Below are 23,547 nucleotides of genomic sequence, written 5' to 3'. Positions count from 1 at the left end.
CCAAGTGAAGACACACTTTGAGGACGTGGAGGGTATCTCTTCAGGAGAAACCTGAGTAGCACACACAAAGTTATGGTTGTGCAAAGAAAAACTTTCCAAGCAAGTAGAGGCCCCTTGTTGCCACACATCATCCTATTTCAGAATGCCTATTAAAAAGTACTTAAGTATTATAATCTGCACAAGATGACTGTATACTTTTGCACAAACTTTTATCCAGAAATACTTCCTGCATTTCCTCAGATTCATCATCAGAAGCAAGATTTGCACAGACCAGCACATCGCAAAGAAACCGCAATCAGTACAGGAGTCATTCTGGCTCTGATGTCTCAAACCTGATCCTCAAAAGGAAGACCTTCAGAGAAGAAGCCTAGAAATGAAAATTCATAGTTCTACTGGATAGTACAAATCTTATTTTTAAGAAGAGAGATTAGTTTTAAGGCACAATTTATTTTTTCCTATGTTTCCTTGCCAGCTAACTCCCTCCTACTCTCTGGGTGAAAATAGCCTCTCTCTTGGCATCTGTCCCAAAGTGGCTAAAGACTATTACCGCCTTTGCTGTTGCTTACAGGTCTCTGGCGAGCCAACTCTCTTTCAACTCCTGAAACAGATGTACATCATTAAATTGAATGCAGGGCAATTGTTCCCAACCCGCAGCTTGAAGCTTGTTGCTTCTGCTTAAAACCTAAGACGGACTTGGGCATCCAAATACTTGTCTGCTCTTCCAACTGCATGTTAGTGTTATAAAAGATACAACTTCTCCACGCAAACCCATACAATTGATTTTTATCCACTAATACACTTTGGTATAATTATTTAACTCTTTAGCTTCTGCATTTAAAAAAATAATATTAAAACCAGTAATAGCTTTGTAACAATAGCAAACTGAAGCAGCAAGTAAAAGAGCTTCACGCTGCAACATGTTGGTTGCCATGATCTACAGCAAAATTGTGATGCCACAGAAACTAGAGTAGGAACATAGATCTAGGACATTGGCCTTGCTATTAACAATAGTGTGTCAAAATATTTGCTTCTTCTGAAAGTAGAACAGACAATTCATTAGGAGCTTGAATAGGTTTTAATTGTTGAACTTGAAAAGGTTTTAATTGTAAGCTTTGGAAGCCCTGTTGGGGATTCCATTTCTGTTTCTCTACCAGTATGGTCTCACTATATAGGATAAAGCAAGTAGACTGCATCTAGTCATAAATGCATAAAGTAGAACTGCAATGGCATTGAGATAGATAAGAACAAGTCTACTCAGTCGAGACACTTCAAAACCCAAAATACATACGGGATCCATTAATACAATAGAAAATTACTACACAGCTGAAGGGTATAATATGACACCATTCCTGTGGTTGTAAGCTGAACTCTTTACCAAGCAGCATGGCCAGGGTGTGCTCACGGTTATCTGCCTTGCACCTCCACCAACCAAGCAGCTGGCCAGTTCTCCGCTGGGTATATTCACATAGTTTTACAGGCACTGGAAAAACTGGGAAAATCTCATTAATCTAAAAGTCTACTATGACCTACAGCACTACTCATGTTCTGGTAGCTGAGCAAGGGTTTCTGTATGAAGCACCAAAGAAATGATACAAAGAGTGGGAAGTAAAAGATTGGCCCTTTGCTGCATTAAATGTAGGATGAAACAGGAGATGTGCGAGAGTGCTACCTGCAAGATAAGCAATACACTAAATCAACTGTTTGATTGCCAAAAAGGTCTTTGCATCTGATCTTCAACTGATCTGATGCCAGTCAGTTTGCAGCATTAAAAATGCTTTTAATTTACACCTGGCTTAAGTCAGAATTTCTTAACATGTATGATTAGCACTTACATCTTTCCTGCCAGAGAATCCATCTCTCCAGAGCAATAATCTACTACCACTGCCATGTTCTAACTCAGTGCAATGGTGTATGGACTTGCTGTAAGGACACAGGTGCATCGTGAAGACAATGAAATATGCAGGGTTTAAAACAAACATTTAGAATTTTAGTATGAAGCTGTCCCTTTGGTCTTCAAAAATACATGAATTTGTCATATCTCAGCCTACAGTTTAAACTTCACACGAGCATTGAAAAGCATCTGTTATGATCAGAATCCCATTGCACTGTATATTTTGGAAGTCTCATTTCCATCTACAAGAACAATTTTGGTTTCTATTTTCTAGTATCATTTGTATTTGAAAACTGCTTCTTTGCTTTGCAAGCTGGAGAGAGTCAAAGGGAAAACACACTGTCATATACGTAATGAGACTGACAGTACTTCAAATAAACGAATGAGTAAGATCATAATGAAGTATGTCAGTATCATCATTTTATATGGAATAAAACCAAGACAGAGAAAATACCTGGCATGCACAAAGCTGCAGACAGTGCCATGTTACATTGTGTTTTCAGAAGAAAATGCGTAAACAACAGCAACCCAAACATTATCAAAAATAATCTAATCTAAGTACAACAAGTATTTTTGTTCCTTTTTGAAAACTGCTCCAGATTCTTTCCCTTTGGTAGTTCATGGTCGAACACAGGAATTACTGTCCTGTAAGACATACGTACCACATGGGAAGGAAAGCACGAGTACAACTTCAAAAATCAAGACATCATGGAATCATTTAGGTTGGAAAAGACCTTTGAGATCCTTGAGTCCAACTGTTAACCTAGCACTGTCAAGTCCACCATTAAACCAGGTCCCTAAGCACCACATCTACATGTCTTTTAAATACCTCCAGGGATGGTGACTCCACCACTTCCCTAGGCAGCCTGTTCCAATGATTGACAACCCTTTTCAGTGAAGACATTTTTCCTAATATCCAATCTAAACCTCTCCTGGCACAACCTGAGGCCATTTCCTCTTGTCCTATCACTAGTTACTTGGGAGAAGAGACCAACACCCACATCACTACAACCTCCTTTCAGGCAGTTGTAGAGAGCAATAAAGTCTCCCCTCAGCCTCCTCTTCTCCAGGCTAAACAACCCCAGTTCCCTCAGCCACTCCTCATCAGACTTGTGCTCTAGACCCTTCACCAGCTTCATTGCCCTTCTCTGGACACGCTCCAGCACCTCAATGTCCTTCTTGTAGTGAGGGGCCCAAAACTGAACACAGTACTCAAGGTGCGGCCTCACCAGTGCCGAGTACAGGGGGACGATCACTTCCCTAGTCCTGCTGGGCCGCGCTAGTTTGTGATACAAGCCAGGATGCTGTTGGCCTTCTTGGCCACCTGGGCACCCTGCTGGCTCATATTCAGCCGGCTGTCGACCAACACCCCCAGGTCCTTTTCTGCCAGGCAGCTTTCCAGCCACTCTTCCCCAAGCCTCTAGCGTTGCATGGGGTTGTTGTGACCCAAGTACAGGACCTGGCACTGAGCCTTGTTGAACCTCATAGTTGGCCTTGGCCCATTGATCCAGCCTGTCCAGACCCCTCTGTAGAGCCTTCTTGCCCTCCAGCAGATCAACACTCACACCCAACTTGGTGTGGTCTGCAAACATACTGAGGGTGCACTTGATTCCCTCGTGCAGATCATTGATAGAGATATTAGAGAGAACTGGCCCCAGTACTGAGGCCTGGGGAACACCACTTGTGACTGGCCACCAGCTGGAAGTTAACTCCATTCACCACAACTCTTTGGGCCTGGCCATCCAGCCAGTTTTTTACCCAGGTGTTTATACATCGACACAATATATTCCTGGAAGCAGTTTTCTAATTAGCCACTGCAATCATTTGCAGTGGGCTTTCTTGAGCCTGAATTTTCAGCCTTTTTTGACTTAGGGATTCACAGAATTCTCCAGTTTCTCTGTGCAGTTGCTGTTCAGGTCATGGCTGATACTGGTAAACACCACTCTACAGGATTTTCAATAGAGCCCTATTACATTTGAGACACTGGCTTGTGGGACACTAGGACTGGGAACATTAAAAATATTTTGAATATATGCGCATGTTAACATTTTGCAGGAGGAGGAGATGGATTATCCAGCTTTAATATATTGCCAGAAAAGCCTCTGATACTTTAGAGGTCAAGTCCAGAAGATGGTAGGAGAGATGAAGATGTCTCCATTTGCAATGCTTGACTGACTTCTGGATTCCTGGATACATTTGAGGTAACTTTTCAGTGTAAAGACCTATGCATTTGGTTTTGAGGTTAGCAACTTTTCTTTGAAAACTTTTCTTTCTGTGAAAGATAAAGACAGCCAGCTACAGGCAACATGGCTCTGCCACTGCAGCATCTATTATGCCTGTTCTTACCAACCTTTCTGCAATTTTCTACCTCCCCAAACAACAAAAGCAAAATGAACAAGAAGAAAAACAGAAACAAATTGCAACCTCCTCCTTCAGGTCAAGCTGAAGTGATGGAAGAAACCCATCTCCTCCTTTTCTGTTTTTTGTTTTGTTTTTAAGGAGCAAGAACAAGAGCGAAGCACTGAGGTTATTCCTTCTGTACATGGCAGAGCTACAGGAATAACAGGTAAGTAACATGGGCGTAATGGGAAAAGCTACTGGGACTTTCAAGACAATCTCTGAGAACAACAACAAAAAATCCATGGTACTGCTTGTACCTCTTCAAATGACATACAGTGAAAATGTGCTTAGCTAGCAACTAGCTACAACTCTCTCCATGTGGAGAAAAAAAAAATACTTGCTTTAAGATTGATGCTTCCTACAAAAAGGAACAAAGTAACAATAAGGAAATTCTCAACATTATCTTCATTGATGTTAGGTCTCTGACAGGACTATTTCCTGATTTGGTATAAAATCCTAATTATACAAATAACAGTCTCCCGGAAAATAACACCAAGTAGTCTTTTTAACCAAAGCACAATCTTTTTTTTTTTGCTAGTAAATTGTAATGCCCGGCATTCTTCGTTCTCTATTATTTTAGTGCCTCAGTACACTCTCCCCAGTAGAAGCTTCTATTTTACATTCTGAATGAGGTCAAGTTAATCAAGGAAGAGTGTTTGTATTCCCTATACAAATGCAATGTGAATAGTCTAATATTCTTAATTCATTAATGTATAAAAACTACTCGCACAGAAAACTGAATATCACACCCTCCCTTTGTTGCAAAGTTATTTGCAGCTGGCATCCCAGTTGCCCCCATTTTAATAAGCAACACTCCAGCATTTCCCTCCAACTTCAGCAACAGCTCCCACTGTTGTCTGAAAACACCGAGCGCATTGTGAATTGCTATTTAAGAAAAACCAAAACCAACATGGTATCTGTTGCTGTTTTCTTTTTGTCTTGTGAATACGCTGCTCATAGGAAGTTACAATGCAGCCTTTCTTTTTTTTTTCCTTCCTGTTTTCTTTGCAGACAGGATGCTTTATGCACTAGGCTTAAAGGACTTTTTGAGAGTCCCATTACAGAATGCATGTACACTGTAAACTAATTAGATTTCTTTAAAACTGTATGGTTTTTAAATTTACAAAGCATTAAAATACGATTTGATTTCAAGGAAGGACCATATTAGAACAAGCTGTCAAGCGTAGAAGTTGTGAGTTTATCCCTGCAAGACTTCATACGGAAATCAATTTCTCTTTGTTTATCTTCCCAGTATGTTGCTAAGCTTGCTGAAAAGCTGCCAAAATTGCCTTCTTGAAGGTATCATTAATACTGAAGCTGATGTATTTCTCTGCTTCAGCAGCCAGCTAATACAAAGGTGATAGAGAAGTGAGACTAAATCTTCAAGTTTCATCTGAAGATGTTTGAAAGAAGTCTTAAAGGTTTTCCCATCCCCTTGAAGCATGGGTTTCAACCTCTATAGTACAGGAGAGCGGGATGAGAGGAAAGAAACCTCTGAAGGGGTAACCACGACCACTAGAGAATTTCCCTGTTATATTAAAAAAAATAATTAAGTCACAGACAGATTCCAGCTGCAAGAACATTAACACTGCAACCTTGTAAACATGCGTAATATTTACAGATACACAGAAAGTTAAGGTCCCTTTCCCAGAGAAGAAAAGCTGAATTAAAATCATGGCATATATTGTAATGGAATTGCAATTTCTTCTCATAAAAAGGTGGGCTTAATATAATTGGTTTGGAAAAAAAAATCACTAGCACTTTCTCTGTCCTTAATAAAGGCAAAATTGCTATTCAAACAAGCTATTGCTATTTCCAATCCACACGTAATTTCTTTCCCTCCTTTTTCCTCCTGTATTTCATTTAGGGGTTCACAGAGCAGCCATGCTTAAGCCCCATTTAATATTCTATCATCTCTTCCTTCAGGAAATGTTACCCCTTTCTTATTTAGTAGATCCTCATTCTTTCCTCAGAAACTCCCTGGAAGATGACTGAATGCATAAGCATGTACATTCTTTTTCTTCTTTCTTGTGAAAAGCCTTGTCCCCAACAGGGCTGTCATACAATTAAAAGCAATGCAGCAAGTTTTAAGAAAGCAACTGCTGCTTGAAAACAGCAGAAAAAATTAACCAAGAGGTTTAAAAAGTTCATGGACTTGTGCTCCCAGTTGTACATCCTTTCAGCCATCTAACCTGAATCTTAATAAAATACTTAGTGAAAAGAAAGATGTAGAAAGTAGTCGTGCCTGGGCCTTTAGAGTCAAGGCATGGCCAAGAGGGACTCAAGTGTAAGTATGTCCTACTAGATTTTTCCATCAGAACACCTTTAAAGTAGACGTGAAAAGTAAACACACTGCCAAGTGATTGCCATTAGCATGGACAGCTATGTAACCAATAAAAACATTACATTTAGGACACGAGAGCATCATCGCTTTTAAGAAGCCTGGTTACATCCTGGTTATACTCCCTGAATCTCACACAAGGTTTAAATTTCTGCAATGATACCACAACAGCAGTATGCAACTGGAATAAAGGTTCAGAGATTGTCTCTGGGTTGAAGTCACACTGTTGTAATTATGCTCGTGTCAGGGAAATGGCACAGAATCCCACTAAAAAGAGAAGCTGTACATCACAGTAGCATCATAAAACAATATACTCACACAAAACTGCATTTAAAAAGCAGGATATACCAGCGTGACTATTTTGGTAAAATGTCATTCCTTTAGCTCAAGTGGTTATATTGGTATGATTATCTATGTATAGCTCAGACTTTGAACAGTAACTACTACAAAACAGTCCCATGAGAGAGAAACGATTATTTTTGGTTCTGTGGAAATAGACTGCTTTTCAGAATAATGCTTAAATATCATCCAGTATATTGTCATTTGTTTTATGTAAATAAAATCTTAATAAAAAGTGTAAAAGTTTAAATGACTAACACAGTGACTCATTTTCAGTATGACTTAACATTTCTCACATTCAACAGTAGCAGCGATTATATATGCATACACACAAATTACTCAAAGAGGATCTTTACGAAAAAGGACATTATAGTTTGTATGTACATCAACTGATCTGGAACAGCAGTGTGGGTGTAATATTGACAAAGCTAATGATGCAAATAACACGTACTATGAAGGTATGAAACTGTGAAAAATTATCAGCTGTTATTCTTTTCTACTTGTTGTCAGTTCCTGCAAAGGACTGGAAACTAATGATTCTTTTCAAGTCTCTTACCCACCTCCATATGATATTTTATTTGGCTCAAAGGAGTGCTTCTACATCTCATAGCACAAAGCCAGAACTGCCTTTTATCCCCAAACTTCAAAATTACATTTCAAAAAAAGACCAGAGGAAGAATGTAATAAAGACACTAGACAAGGCTTGGGTAAAGGCAGTCTGCCCTCCATCAGGCAATACAAGAGAGTTAGAATTGGCAGACCTTAGCCTCAAGGGTGATATTGGTCTTGAGACAGAAAGAAGATCCCCAGAAGACAAAATCAGGGAGAAACCAGACAACATGGAATGTTTCCAAAGACAGTGGCCAACTGCAAGCGAAAGGGCTGCAGGACAGCAGCAGAGCGATTCTGGAGTCCTGGTCCAGACTCCTCCTGAAGAGGAGAAGAAGGGAAAATACTGAAAGCTACTTACATTATATTGATGATTAGCCACCGGTTTATAGTTCGTGGTTACGGCTTTGTCCAGCTGCTGTGATAGCCTTACAGGTTTAGAAGATTCTTCTATCTGTAATCTGCAAAAGAAAAGAAAAAGAGAATTAATAAAAAGTTCAGATCAGCACACACTCAAAATGAATTCTAAAAATCTGCGAGTGTGAACCAGCCCTTATCAAAGGACAGCTGCAAACAAATCATAAAGCAAAACAGAGGCACTCTTCTGAATTAAGTTTTTCCTACTCTTTTTTTGCTCGAGGATACTGTGAATTATTAGGACACTGTATGCTACAGAAGATACTGAAATACGGAAAACCAAGCAACTGTGAAGGGAATACACTAAAACCCATGTCTGAACAAAAATGTCATTCCAAAAGCCTGACACTCAGGTGGAAGAAAAGCCCTCGCTCTTAAACAAAGATCAAATCCAACCCAAACGAACCCAGAATCTCCCAGCTTACTCAACTGAGGGCTTTTGATCCACCTCTGCTGACTCCCAGAGCACAGCGAAGATCAGACTCCACAACCTTCTATTTTAATGGTTTTAATGTAAAAATATAAATCTCCATGACCTTTCTTTTGGCGTTATAGTACAGTATCAGAGCACAAATAACTGTTTTATGAGCACTTTTAAAAACATGATGACAGAGAAATCCAGCCAGGTTCAAACCAATGTACAATCAAGTCTCAATCATACAGTTAACGAAAGGTGACCTTCAGTACTCTTCGGGAAAGACTCCGAGAAGGTCAGAGGTTGAATGTATATTGTCAAGCTCACCCCTACGTAACTTAAAGCTTATGTATGATGGTGTAAGAGTGCTTCATTTACTTCAGGTTTAGCACTCAAGAATTACTACTTGAAATGAAGATGCATGAAACGAAGCTTTAGATGCTGGATAACATCCCTTCAGAGAAAATAGCTTAATAGATATAATTTATATAATTAAAATAAATTAAGATAAAACTAAATTATCATCAGTGAAGTTATTTTGTTTCCAAAGGTGTATCTTATAATAGGCAGAAGAGTCAATTTTCACTAAACACAATGTAAGACTTTTAGACCAGTAAGTGTACAGGGATGTTTGCTTCTTTCTGAAGAAAAATTAATATGGTGACATTAATGCAAATAATAACTACATGTTTACTAATGTAAAACACAAAAGTGATAAAACAGACAGTACTTTAAAAAACACTGTAAATGTTTGAGATCACAGATTTCTTTTCATAAAACTATAATATACACCCAAAAAGGTAAATTTGAATTCAGCATGTATGCTTCTGATTTAACACCTGAACAACCTAAATAAATTACATTTGAGGTAAGCATTAAATTAAGAAATAAATTCTCTAGTTGTAGCAACTGGAAGTGAAGCCAATCATCCTTCATAGCTAGTATGCTGGACAGTAATTGCTGCCAGTTCTGTCTCATACACGGTTATAAACTTGCTTCCTCTTGAATCTTTGTAGACTTGTCATTTATTCTATATTTTTAATTACCCTTAAGCAACCATTGTCTTGTAGTCTACATTTCTAAATCAGAAGGTACATCAGTGCTGCCTTCTGTCCAAATGCAGCACATTTTTTCTTGGCTTGATGGAAAATCAGTCAGAAGGTAAATGAGCAATGAACACTTTTTACCCCTGTTCTGGCAAATAAAGGTAGAAGTTTTTATCACAAGAGTTAATCTTTTGGTTTCAATCTAATTAAATGATTTTAAAGGTTTTATTGATCTAGTTACCAAAGGTCTTCTAAATTCAACGTTTCACAAAGAGGCACAGGCTAAAACTAAATCAATACCTTTTCTCCAAATCCGTCGTCTTCTCCATTTCTTCATTGCTGCTTTTTATTTTGTCTCAATTACTTTTTTTATTTTTAAATAGTTTGGCTTTATTTTTTAAAAAAATCTTTTCTTCTAGTTCTTTGCCATTTTTCCTATTCTTTTGACCTGAGGAGTTTTTCAGTCCTCCTTCTCTCCCATTGGAGGTATTTTTCATCTCACTTTTCCCCTCTCACATTTTTCCTTTCCATAAAGGAAATTTCCTGTTCAACCTGTTTACTGATATTGCTGCTGTTCATGAGACAGGGGCTCATGGAGATGAAATGGGAATTCTTGTTTCTCCTTTCACCTTCAGGCCACTGCACCACCCCCTTCTTACTATCTTCAGATTTAGATATTTGATTTGCGATGTTATTCTGGCTTCCTTCTCATTACAGTTGCAGCACAGGTAACCGATAGAGAAGGTTCCTAACAATATTAAAATGCATCAGATGGTCTCATGTTTTTGGGGAGTGCTAGGCTTTCAACAGTGCCACTTCTCCATGATTAAACTCTCCTTGCACCGGTCTTTATATCCATTAACAATGTTATATCTTAACAATGTAAATTTACAATATCCTCCATTTCTTCAAGAAAATAGCCAAAGAACATTAGCCCTTCAATGATGAAATGGCAGAACACTGAAAATACAGATTGAACACCTCAGACTGTCCTCAGAAGGAAAAGCTTTAGAATGGTGATGTCAACCACCCTCCAGTTTCTTAATAAATTAGGTATTTAAACATGCAAACAATTGATAGCTCTTTAGCCTAGAGCCTGTCATCAACTTCGGAAACCACTCAGTGTTGAAGGTCTCTGCCTGTTCTGGCATTTTAAAATTACAATACAGGAAATTTCATCACCCACTTCAGTGCAGCTTCCATAAATGAATCCTTCTTTACATAAAAGAACATTAGCAATTTTTCTTAACATTTTTCACTTGCCATGCAGGATATGCATTTCATTTTTTTTATTTTAACCTGCTAATTTCCAAATCAGTAGAAAACTAAATGTGTAGGAGAGCTAATGCACTTCTCAGAGGCCTCCAAAAGTTGATGGCAGCGAAGTTATATTTAACATGTGAAGTTCCCCAGCAAACAATCTTGAAAGCAAAGAAAAACATCTTGCCTGCTTAGGGAACAGGATGAAAGCCTACCAAGTGAAAATGGAAAATCTAAGTTGGTTTGTGAAATGATAGAAGATTTCAGAAAGATCTACATGTACCAACTAACAAATGTATCGGCTACAAATGTCCATGTTTCTGAAGGAAATTTCAGAGATATCCCTGTTGCACTTCAAGGCTTCTTGCCAAAGGTTTCCAAATTATGACACATAGATCTTTGATGGTCTTTAGAAAACTGGTTATCAGTACAGTGCTATCTTTTTTTCCCCACTCCTAGCTGATAAATTTCTGTAGTGAAAACTAAAAATATATTACATCCCTGGTACTACTTTTTAATGTAAGCAATTGCAGAAGCTGCCACATGCCAATATGGAAATCTAAATGGGAAGCACGGTGACTCAGAAGGCAAACCTTTTTATTAATATGCATTTATTCTACACATGCATCTTGCTCTTCTCCCTAATGGCTGCCCCTCTCATTTCTTTTTCTGCAGTTTTCACAATCTCCTGGAGAATGACAGAGTCTCGTGGTGCCCTCCTTCGACCGGGCTTCCATGCGGAATATGGTCACAAATGCAGAACAACAGCTGGTGCACATCTGGAGTTAGCCTCCCCAAAATGCACAAATACAGGTAAAGGGCAAGACAAATGTGCTATAAACCCCAAATTAGCAAATGATTCATTGTGTAGATGAAGCACTAAAATTGGCTTAGTGCATTACAAAGGGTGAAGACAAATAGCCTGTAATAATTTTGTCCAGATGACTTACTGGTGCAGACACTATTTGCAGGGAAAATATGGTGGTTTGTTTTATTTTTTTTTTTTTTCAAAACCATGCCATAATTCTCCTATATTCAGAAAGTAGTATGTCTGGGTGAATATATTTGACTTTCTATATTTGTATAGCTGTTGTTTGAAAAAAAAATTGATGAAATACACATTTATACATTCCAGTAATTATACACTCAAAAATTTATAACAAAAACTATGAATTAGGCATTACATTAGCCTTTTAGACCAATGTTTTAATGTGTTACAGATATTATTACTTCTCAATGTTCATTTCTTAAACAGAATTTAAAAAGCAGTATTAAACCAAAATATTATGATGCAGTTTATACAGGGTTTTCTCGGAGTGGATCTGCTGAATCTTAATTGAAACTGTGGTAGGAATTAAAAAAAAAAATCAATAGATATTCTGAGTCACTGGTGACACTGATTTAAAGGAGCAGTGGCTTTTTACCTATTACTCTTTATTATGATTTGCAGGAGTGTGACAGTTAAAAGCCTTAGTTATGGCGCAGAACTACACACAACTCTGAGGAGTTAAATTTTCCACTTGACTCTCGTTGAAATAGCTAGGGCCATAATTCATGCTAATATCCTGCCTAAAAAAATAAAAAGAGAATGCAGAGATTCTTTTTTCCCAAATCTGCCAATAAATTAGCGATGGAGCAGCCACCAGCCTTCACACTGTGGTTTTGTCTTCCACCCCCAAGATCAAATATAGCTCTTCTGCCTTGAAATACAGCAACTAACCAGCATGGCATTGAATTCGCCACGGTCATTTCCCAGCAAAACACATTTTATACTGCAAGTCTGATTTGTCATTGTGCCTAGAGTTGAGTAAGGGGAAAATGCATTTGAACAGGCTAGAAATAATTATTTAGGACTTATCAACATGCAGCAGGCTCATAAATGGAGACAGATGAAGGAAGTATGTACATTCCTATGAGGAGATGCTCAACGGCTTTGAAATACATGTATCTTCCAGCAATAAAAAATAAACCAAAGACCTTTAAAATAGATTGTTTCCTCTGATTAATCTTCTGCCACAAAACAAATATTTCAAAGATTAGAAGCAGGTATTAATCAGAAACACTGGTAGGGCTCGAATTCTTGACATTTCTAAAGAAATCATTGCAAGGACCCAACTGAAAAGTTTCAATACATTTTTGTGCTTGGCTGTATTTACACAGGGCACCAGTAAGTAAGGAGCCAACCTTACTGTTGCAAAAATGGAAAGATTAGTTTGCTTCTCTATCTGCAATATCACCTGACGGAGATGCACTGAAAAAGAGCTATCCTGCTGCCCAAAGCTTTGGAGGGGAAGAACCACAAACTCTCCAGCTCTGCAGCCCGCTGCATGGATGAATCTACTATTCTCCTTCAGATGCTGAGTGTTACTCCAGCTCACACACTCAGTCAAAGCAAAGTGAGTTCATCCCCATTTATAAAGACTAGACAGGCAGGCAGAGAAAAGGATAAGCTGAATGGAAATGGCATTAGGAAATGCATTTGCCAGTGTTAAATAATGAAATGTTTCAGATTATTAATATAGAATATGATTTATAACTAATTTTAAGTCCTGAAATCCTGGCATTTCAAGAAAAAGTGCTGCAATTATTATATGTTCAGGAAACCTATTAGGCTTTTCTGAAGTTGACATCTTCAACTATGTATGTTGAAGGCTGAGCAATGAATCATATAAGATAATTTCATGTCTAATATTGAGACAGGCACCGCAGTCATAACTGAAGACTCCAATTCTACATATCTTTCTCCAGTATAGAACACAAGATGATATGAATGGCAATTCAATAATAAATAACAATTTCTTATGCATTTTATTTTCTGATTTGATAAAATGGGAATAATTTATTAAAACCACTAAGGTCCAATTTTTCATCTCTGAGTTTAGTATTTCAAATGATTAAAAACCTTCTAGGGCGACATTGTAAGGATAAATAATGTAAAGATAAAATAAGAAAGACTTTAGCATTCTAGGAGTGATATATTTGAGTAACTTTCTCTATTATTTGATGCCCGAGTTTAAAGATTTTAAGTGATGCCCTAATGCAACTACCATGAAGAAAATTATAAGATCTACTTGACATCACAGATATTTTTAATTAAGCTCAGATGTGTCTATGGATACTTCCTCTAGAAGTGTCCTGATGAAGTCAGGCTCTGGTAGTGCCTGGTCCATACTGGGGACACAGTGGAAGAGTGTTATCTGAGACTAAGCTTAAAAAGGAATCACAACTCAGAGATATCTTCTATGCAATGTGACTGCTAAGTGAGGTTATAAGTAGCCCATCCATTAGTGTGGCTGATGAAGTTTGTTGCTTGTCTTTGCCTCCGTTAAGCTTGTCTGTCCAGGTTTGTGTCTCTGTTTGTTGCTTCCTCCCTTTAGCCAACACCCCTTTTTGCACCAAAAGGGGTCCTTGACCAGATACTCTTAAGGGCACAGATGCCCTTTCACCCTTGCAAAGCAGGGCAGCCTCTGCACCCTCCTTGCTCTTCCAGGAGGACTTGGGTCATCCCAGCATCTCCTTCTTGCCAGATGAAAAAGCCCTTCCACCGCTGTCATGCTGCAGATCGATGGAAAGGCTTTGCACAATCAATCACAGAACCATAGAATCATTTAAGTTGGAAAAGACCTTTAAGATCATCAGGTCCAACTGTTAACCTAACACTGCCAAGTCCACCACTAAACCCATGTCCCTAAGTGCCACATCTACGTGTCTTTTAAGTACCTCCAGGGATGGTGACTCAACCATGTCCCTGGGCAGCTTGTTCCAGTGACTGACAACCCTTTTGGTTGAAATTTTTTCTAATATCCAATCTAAACCTCCCCTGGCACAGCTTGAGGCCATTTCCTCTTGTACTCTCACTTATTGCAAAGAAATGAACATTTCCTTATTACAATTCATGTACTCTGGAAGAGCAGAGAAGTCTGCAGCTCTATAGTTGTTGCAAATGTCAGGATTTTGCAGTTCTTTCCATCCTATGGTCATCATATTCAGGCAATTAGTGCCCAGAAGGGAAACAAACCCTCCATTATTGGTTCCTACCGTGCTTTCAACATTTTCTTATTAATTCACACACCATGAACATCTCTGTTCTGCCCAGTTTTCAGCCCAACACAAATCCTGACACAAACTAGAAGGTCAAGTTCACTAACAAACAAAAGCAGAGCTAGAGGGGACAGTCTTCTCCAAGGACTAAGCCAGGGTGCAAGTGCATCCATGCATGCTCCATTACATGTTGTATCTCTATATGTGGCACCTCATCACAGTTTCTAAGTGGATAAAACTACAGGCGACAGTACATTTTTATACCAAGGTACTTATCCATGTGGCTTATTCCAGTGACAGAAAGGTCTAAAACTAGGGTGAAGTAAAATCTGGATGTCCTTTTGTGTTGCCCAGAGCATGTGGGGTACCTCAAGCACAGGCATGAGATGAGGCATAAGACTGGCAGAGTGGCAAGGTATGCTGAGCAGAAGAAATTAGGCAGCATGCCAGAAAAAATGGTAACGCAGGTGAAATTTCACAGAGAGCTCTAAAGAGCCATGCAGGTGTACGTGATGCACATAGGTCCCACGTGAAAAAAGAGGGGGAGGTGACACAGAGACTGGAAGAGAAGCATGACACAATGGGAACGTCCAGATAGGAAGAGGAGTCTGCTGAAATACTCCAGAAAAACAGCAAGTAAGGGGAAAAAGTAGGTTAAAAAGTGTTAAGTTTCCTTTTGGGACATGCACAGAGGATCTACAGACCTCTACCTCTGAGTTAACCATCCAACATTGTCTGTACAACACATGCAGATGTTTGTGTCCTGAATATGGGTAGGAATGAATAACCAGTGAAAGCCGTTCCTTGCTTTGGGGGCAGCACCAGGAATCTCACAAGCCCAGTACTAATACTACAGAAGGCGAAGACTGGAGATCTAGGAAAAGTGACTCATTAGCAATCTAAGCAGGACAGAAAAACTCCAGCCCTTCAATTTTAACATGAGGATTATCTTACTGAATTAAAGCCAGATGTATTCCTTTCAAAAGGATCACATATAATTTCAACTATGCGTGCACACATATTTTAGTCTTTCCTATCAAAAAAGATCCTTTAGGAAATGACTATACAACGTCACTTCTTCCTTTTTTTACGCTATCAGATGGTTTAGAAGGTAAGCTGGAAAAGAAAGTAAAGACTGTATGGTTTTCGGGAGGGGTCAGACTTCTTAAAAATGTACAGATGAGCTTAAATACATGCAAAAAGATACTAAGAAGTGTACTTATTTTATTTTAAAGGCAAAAGTGTAAGGAATAGTTTTATCTCCCCTGTTGCTGGCTCAAGACTTTTTCTTGCTTCACAGCCAGATGTTTGGAAATCTCTTGCCTCTTACTAAAAGGGAATTTTATTCTAAATTGTCAACAAACAAAACCAAAACCAGCTGAGAAATAAAGTATTTGAAATAGCATTGACAAAATTCAGACTGCTAAAAACAACAGCATGGGTGAAAGGGTTAAACCCTGTAAGCGCTGAGCACTTTGAGTTTTGATCTAGGTGACAAATGATGTCTGTGCCCCTGAGATTTTTGAACAGGAACCTGGGATAACACATTTAAAGTCAAGCCCTGTTTCTAGTTCTGCACCCTGTTCTGCCTTGTACACCTTTCTGAATATTATGCAGTTTGGAGTCCTATTCTTATCCCAACTTTGGGGACCTATATTGGTTCTGTATTTTAGGTCCATCTTGACTACCCTGGGTTGCCAACTCTCCCATTACTATGAACAAACAACATGTTTGAAAATGTGTGCGCCTGAACTCGAGAACTTGCAGCTACAAATTGTTTCCTGTTTAAGAAAAACTTCAGCTTGAATATTTTCTTTGCTATCATAAACCAATTACTGCCAATATTATACTTGGATGCCTGAGGAGATAAGAGGGAAGAAAAAAATCTGAGATCCTAATGCAAAAACCAAGACAAAACAGATCTTTAAAAATGAAGTTACCTTCAGGTATTTATGTATTTTAAAGACAGAAATTACCATTATAATCATGAAATGATAATGTAAATTTTTCTCCTGTGTACTACTGACTGAAGAGTATCCAGTAATACCTCAGGCTTATAATTTCAATTTCACTACGCTACAACATTTATAGAAAAACATTCTGTCATGATTCGAAAAAACAGAAATTAATAAGAATCACCATATGTCTATGCCTTTTTACCATGTTTTTAAAGATAAAGTCTCCATTCCCACTTCCAAAGATGCAGTTTCCTCTCCTGCTCCCATTTTCCTCAGTCCCCAAATTTCTCCATAACAAATAGATTTGTTAGATGCTATTTCAATTTAGATTTTAGAAGAGGAATTTTAAATTCTCAATTATTTATTATTTCTAAAAGTAAAATAAATAGACTTGTCTCAAAAGTACATAATGTTCATTTTCCTGCCAAAACTAATCTGCAGTGCTTGTTGTTGCTTTGAAACCAATGGCATAAATAATGGAGAATTGTAAGTCCAGGCAACACAAAGCCAAACACTTCTGTCGGTGTCTGCAGATCCAGAAAGTGTGTAACATTTTGCTAATGGGAACAAGAAAGAAGAATTTTAGGAAGAAGTCTGTTAGACAGAAAAGCTACATCTTTATCACACCCTGAAAGGCCCAAGTCTTGAATTACTGGTAAAAAGGTGGATAATTTACAAGCTCAGTCAATTCACTCTGCAACAAAACCACTCACAGCTAAAGAGAAGCTGGAAAGAAAGAGGCAGACTGTTGGCTACAAGTCCTCAAATGAAAAAAAAAAAACCCCAAAACAACCCTACAGCATCTCAGCTAACTCTCCTCAGTCTGAACCTCTCCTCAGTCTGCCTCTTCTCCCCTTCTCCTGCAAAACGTCTTTAGGGAGTTACAGCTGCCAGCACTCTGCCTCTGACCACGCGCTCCCATCTCTAAAACTCCACTTCCCAGATACCTCACCACTCCCCCGATAGCTCTGCAAACAGCCACAGCATCTGGCTCCGTTGGGGATGTTCCAGTTAAAATTTACTGTAAACAATTTAACAGTTTGTGGCAATCTGGGAAACATTTGGATTGCCTCCCTAGAAAACCTAGCTGGCTCAAATCCTCGAGGTTTTTCTCTGCCTGTTCCTTAGCTTGCAGACCTAAAATACTAGATAGCAGAATGCCTTTTTGAGGACATCCACCTCCTTTCTGTTAAAATAAACTTGGAAACAACCAGCGAGGTACTGCTGCAAAGGGCACTGACACGAAACTGCTGGGAGAATGCATTGCACATGCCTATGTGTTAATGTGTCAATGACTACAGACTGCCATCCATAGCTTAAAAGGTAACCTGGCTACTGTTAAATAGCTTAACCATATGCTTGCACTAAACTGCTGAATTAGCTTACACTGACCTGCTGAATTAACCCACCCAACACTCTTCCCTGCAAGCAAAGAGAACTAAATTGTTGTAAATTGAACTCTGGAAACACTCTTAATAAAAAAAAAAAAAATCAGCATTAAGTTAAAAAGAAAAGCTGAGTAGGCTTAGCAACCCTAGGAACTCTGCGCTATGAACAACAGAGCAAACACAGGAAGGGAAAGAAACCTGTATTTCTCCTTAGTTTATGCGAGAAAGCAGTCTTGCTTATCCTCCAACTGGAAAACTTACCAGTTTCTCCTGCAAGCCACAGAAGAAAAAAAAGGAAATGTACCACAGCAAACCAAAGAGCAGACTCAAACATGTATCAGTTAAAGCAGAAGCTAGATTTTTTTTTTAAAGTTTGATCATAATTCTTTCAGCCAACTGTATTTCCTTTGCCAATCATATAACACTGCTGCTCCGCTGCATTTGTTCAAATACTTTAATTATATTTTACCTCCCCCCTATTTTGCAAAACAAATGCTTCCTCAGCTCCCTCTCCCGATACATTACATACCTGCCCACCTCCACTTGAAAATCCCTGCTACAAAATCCCTCAGCTGTTGTTCGTGCTCCCACAAGCAGAGCAAGGGGGTATGTGGCTGCGGCAAAGCCAGAGGCAGAAACCAGCTGTGCGGAGGGAGCCCAGCGAGCAGGAATAGGGGTGGGAGCTGCTGGGCTGCTCTGTGGCTGGAAGGTGATGGCATCGGGGTGAGCAGAGCCACCGTGGGGCTGCCCGGTGTGAAGGATGGCTTTACACCAGCCCTGCCTCATTCAGCCTGGCTCGAGTCGCTCTCCCTGAGGTCTGCTCTTTGAAATCCTGCTGCAGAGGGCAAACATGAGCGTTATTTTCTTAAAAAGCCTTACTTGGCTCCTGTTAATCATCATTGGGGCATACGGTGCTCATCACAGCCACAGCTGTATCACCATTAGCCCCTGCATAAGAGCTCAGTATTTTGAGAATACCTTCAGGATCAGGAGGCTGTGGCTCAAGACTCAGCTTCAAGCTCTGCTACAACTTTAAACCAACAATTCTTAAAGTTATTTCAAAAAAGTCTTTCCAATACTTTCTTTTAAAAACACACCGATGACCACAAGGCACAGCAAGGACATGGCTAGGTTTTGAGGCAACTGAGCCGAGAAAGCATAAGATTTCATTTTGCATTTAAAAAAAATTAACTTTGCCTTTGTTTGGGGGAAAAAAACCAACAATGTAAGCTTGGTAGCTCAGAACATTGTCTTTTGAACACTCCCTAGAGAGCTTATTTGTTAAGAAATAAACTTAGCTCCATGCACTTCTGAGCTCTGCTCCGTTAGTATTCTCCTCTTAATTAGAGATTTTCAGAAGAGTGTCTGTTATTTGTGAACATGAAGAAACTCACCCAGACTTTGTGAAGCCGTACCTATTCTGTTATTAAATAAAAAAATCCAAAGATTTGATTATAGATTCGTCTGGCATGACAAATTCCAAAACCAGTTAATGGCTGAAGCACAAACGTTGTCTAGCTTCCCTAATAGAAGCTGGATAATTGGATTTGTGCATAAGATCTGTGTGAAAGCAGACTCCATGCATGTGTAATTTGGTTGAGTACATCCTCCACAGGGAAAAAAAAAGACTTGAAAGAAGCTTCAGGACCATTATATTTTAAAGTGCTCTGCATAGTTTTTCTTAATTATACCTAGTGACACTGGGTCTAGCAGAAGGTGCCCCTGCCCATGGCAGGGGGGTTGGAACTAGATGATCTTTAAGGTCCTTCCCAACCCAAACCATTCTGTGAGTCTATGATTCTACCTAAGGCTACAATAAAAAAAATAAATGTATGCAAGAAGAAATGCTCCACACAAGTTTCATTGCTTTGTCATAAACCTGCATGGAACTGAATTTAGCAGTCAGTAAGCCAAACATGAAACATAATATACTGTGAAACTATTATTGAGAAAAGAGTATGGTTTTCCAAAAACTTCTACAATTTTTAATTCAGCATGTGTACCTGTATCAAGCAGCAGTGTAAAACAGCATATCTTGGTGTACTGGGTCTGGCTGGGATGGGGTTAACTTTCCCTGTAGCAGCCCATACAGTGGCCATGGCGGTGTTGGTAAGGCACCCATGTGTTGGCTGCTGCCCAGCAGCACCCGCACAGCACAAGGCTGTCCCTCCAACACCCCCAAGGGCCGGGAGACTGGGGGGGGCACAAGGTTGGGAGGGGACACAGCAGGGACAGCTGACCCCAACTGACCAAAGGGATGTCCCATGCCATATGATATTGTGCTCAGCAATAAGCTTTTTGATCTTATTTTCTCCCCCCCATCCTGCTGAGGAGGGAGGAGGTGAGAAAGCATCTGGGGGGGTGTCTGGTGGCCAGTCAAGGTCAACCCACCCCTTGGAAATGCTAATAAATTTGTTACTTTTTACAAAAAGTTACCTTGGGATTAGAGATTTTGAAAGCTGTAAATTTTTTAAAAAACATTTAACGTTGACGTGGGAAGTACTCTGTACTAAACAATGCACATACCGCTGTCTCCAGAGGATACACAGCAGTAAATATAGGTCAGCCCAGAACAATGTGTACTGCCACGTATCTGCTCTCTCCAGTGGCATACATGGTATATTTTTAGGAATAATCGAAGTATATCACATATACTTACTACTTTACAAAAAGGCAGTTTTTATTTTCACCACTCATATGTCTCCTAATAGGTTCCTTTCTTTTTACACAATCCTATCACCTTAAAGTATGAGTATTAATTTTCCACGCATATTAACTACTGGCTTTGTAAAAAAATAAAGTTAAGACCAGCTCTAGGGGAAGCAGGAAACAAACCATTTTTTGTGAAATTGTGACATTTGACAGCTTTGGAGCTGGACAGTGTTGAAATTGTGTGGGAGATCGATTTTTAAATTCCAGCCCTAAGTCCAAAGGAGCTAAGGACACTAGAGAGAAGAGCTGGGAAACAGAATCACTTAAAAGAAAGAAACAGTTGTAGGAAATATTTAATTCTCAAAATGCAGAGAGTAGTTGAGCAATTACTCAGAAATTTAAGAAGCCTAACAGGTTTCTTCCAAAGGGATAGTTTTGTATCATGTTATTTCTGCAATATTTTTCAGATTACTTGCTCTACTCCCCCACATACTTTAATTTTATTAACTCCCCAAGATTTTGGAGGATTCCCACACTCTTCAGTGCGCAAGGAAATGGAACATAAATTACCTACCACTTTCCCATCTTTACTGCTTGCAGCATCTGTATCTAGAGCTGCAAACCTTTTGTGTTTGTGGTAAGTGGGGAGAAGAAAGCTGTCTCTGCTAGCAGGTTTCTTCAGCTATCCAGAGACTCAAGACTCCTATGGCAATTCATCATTTCAGCCTAAGTAGTTCCTGCTTTAGAGGTTACAGGATTGTCTCAGCTGAAGGAAACAGCTACTATGCACTGTATTCTTTCCGGCATTTGGCTTAGCAGAAACAGAACACAAACAGCTTTTCTGGCCGTGATAATTTTGGAAAATCCTTCATTCTGAAGAAAAGAAGCAACTTCTTTTTCACAATGGGAAAAATGCCAATGTATGCGAAACACTTCTATAATTAATTTGAAATTCCTCTCCACTTCACAAATTAAGAAAATAATTTGCCGTCATTTCTTCTCGAGTGCAAACTCTATTAATGGCTGCATGAAAACTAGGTTTGCAAAAGGGACCAGCAGTACACAGCTTTAAATAGTAACAATAATAATAAAGAGTAATGAAAAATAATAATATATGAAAACACCAAATTACAAAGAACGTGGTTTTAAACACCATGCCTTTACAACAGGTGTTCTGCTATGTGATACCCAGGCTAACACATGAAATAAACACCTTACTGTAATGAAATACAAACAACCCGAAATGGAACTTCTCCCTTTGCACATGTTCCACGACAGACGGTACTGGAGTGGTATTTGCTGCAAACCAGATTAAATCAGTTTTAGAAACCGAATTCCATCAATGAACAGATTGCACCATCTGCTTCTACTAATATACATTAGAGAATGTGTATTTTCCATAGCTGCATATTTACTCTGTAATAGGAAGACTACAAGACAAATAGGTATAGCTTAGCCACAGAACGACTGAAAAGCATCATCATTTGTGGATGTCAAGGGTGTAAACAAAAAAGCAGTTAAGTTATTTGAAGGCTGCGCAATGAAATAATGAAACGAAATTAGGCAAAGGAAAATTTAAGCAGCACACTGGGACACTAACAGTCATTGCAGTGATGAGAGAAATACAAATGCAAAAAGCGTAGATGTAATAAAGTTTCTTACTAATAACTTGTGTAAGGAAACAGAAATAATCTTCCAACCGAAGCCTAAGTAGAGCTGGCTGGAAATCTGGATTTTTATTACATGTTTTTTGTGCTTTCAAGAAAAAAAAATTGAATCAGGAGTTAAGCCAACATTTAAAGTTTTCATGGAAGAGAAAACCTTCAAAATTTTGTTTTGGAAACCCAAACATGATGTTCCCACAACAAAATATGCTTTCCCAGTATCCTCAGCAGCTGCTGACTGAAATTAATGCACTCCCTGTCGTTTCACAACTACCACGGCTTGCTGTGCTGACAAAACTGACAAAAACTACCTTCAACCCCAGCCCAGGGGCTGCCAGGGCATCCGCGGTGCCTTGTCTCTGGCAGTCCAGCCGTGTGAGCTGCTCCGGAATGCCAGAGCCCGGGGTGCTCCCAGACCGGCCAGCTCCCTGTGCCACCCACCCACCATCAGGGCAGCCTGCCAGATGACTTCAGAAATGCTGTCATCTTGTACATAAGACCCCTTCTTATAAGCAGCTGAAAAGCCAGGCTGATACATTGGTTAGATGCTCATCTGATATGCCGGCATCACAGAAATGAACCTGAGCTAAATGCTTGAGAAGCCAGGGTGAGATTTCAGCATTACTATTCTATGCACCCATGTATCCTCAGTAGTGAGGACAATTATTTCCAGGCCAGTAAGATCCTGCAATTAATGAAACAATATTTCATTACATATGGCAGTCTTCTCTTCTTTGTAAGGCCAGTAAAGGAAACAAGAACAAAACACTATCGTGCCCCAATATAAATTCAGAGAGGTATAGAACAAGTTATGTTGTAAGAGAAAACAAAGTACAGTAGGACTCTTCAGGGCTGGAAAAGAGAAAAATGAAACGTGAAGGTACGACTGAGGTCTAAAAAATTATTTGGTCCAGGAAGAGTGTAAATAGGGAACAACTGTATGATTTGAATACCAGAACTAGTAAGCATTACATTCATAAAACAGGGAAATTCAAGGAAAGCAGGTTTTCATGCAACTTGTAAATAAATGATGGAACTTCGTGCTGCAGGATATTATGGATGCTAAAAGCGCGTATAGGTTCAAAAGGATAAATTCCTGAAAGATAACTGTATTGATGGCTGTTAA

At 39.2% G+C, this 23,547-nt stretch overlaps 1 protein-coding gene across 2 annotated transcripts in view; it reads right to left on the bottom strand.

Annotated features, from left to right (window-relative positions):
* Positions 1-23,547, bottom strand: part of GTF2F2 (general transcription factor IIF subunit 2) — a 97,989-nt gene that overhangs the window by 10,979 nt on the left and 63,463 nt on the right. For both annotated transcript variants that reach the window (XM_075741808.1, XM_075741807.1), the window contains one exon: positions 7,942-8,041. In XM_075741808.1, the coding sequence (XP_075597923.1) occupies positions 7,942-8,041 (100 nt within the window). The remainder of the gene's footprint in view (positions 1-7,941; positions 8,042-23,547) is intronic.

The sequence above is a fragment of the Balearica regulorum genome, chromosome 1 (genome assembly GCF_011004875.1).
Source record: "Balearica regulorum gibbericeps isolate bBalReg1 chromosome 1, bBalReg1.pri, whole genome shotgun sequence".
NCBI classification, from domain to species: Eukaryota; Metazoa; Chordata; class Aves; order Gruiformes; family Gruidae; genus Balearica; species Balearica regulorum.
The sequence above is the reverse complement of the archived record's forward strand: the minus strand, read 5'-3'. Positions and strand labels throughout refer to the sequence as shown.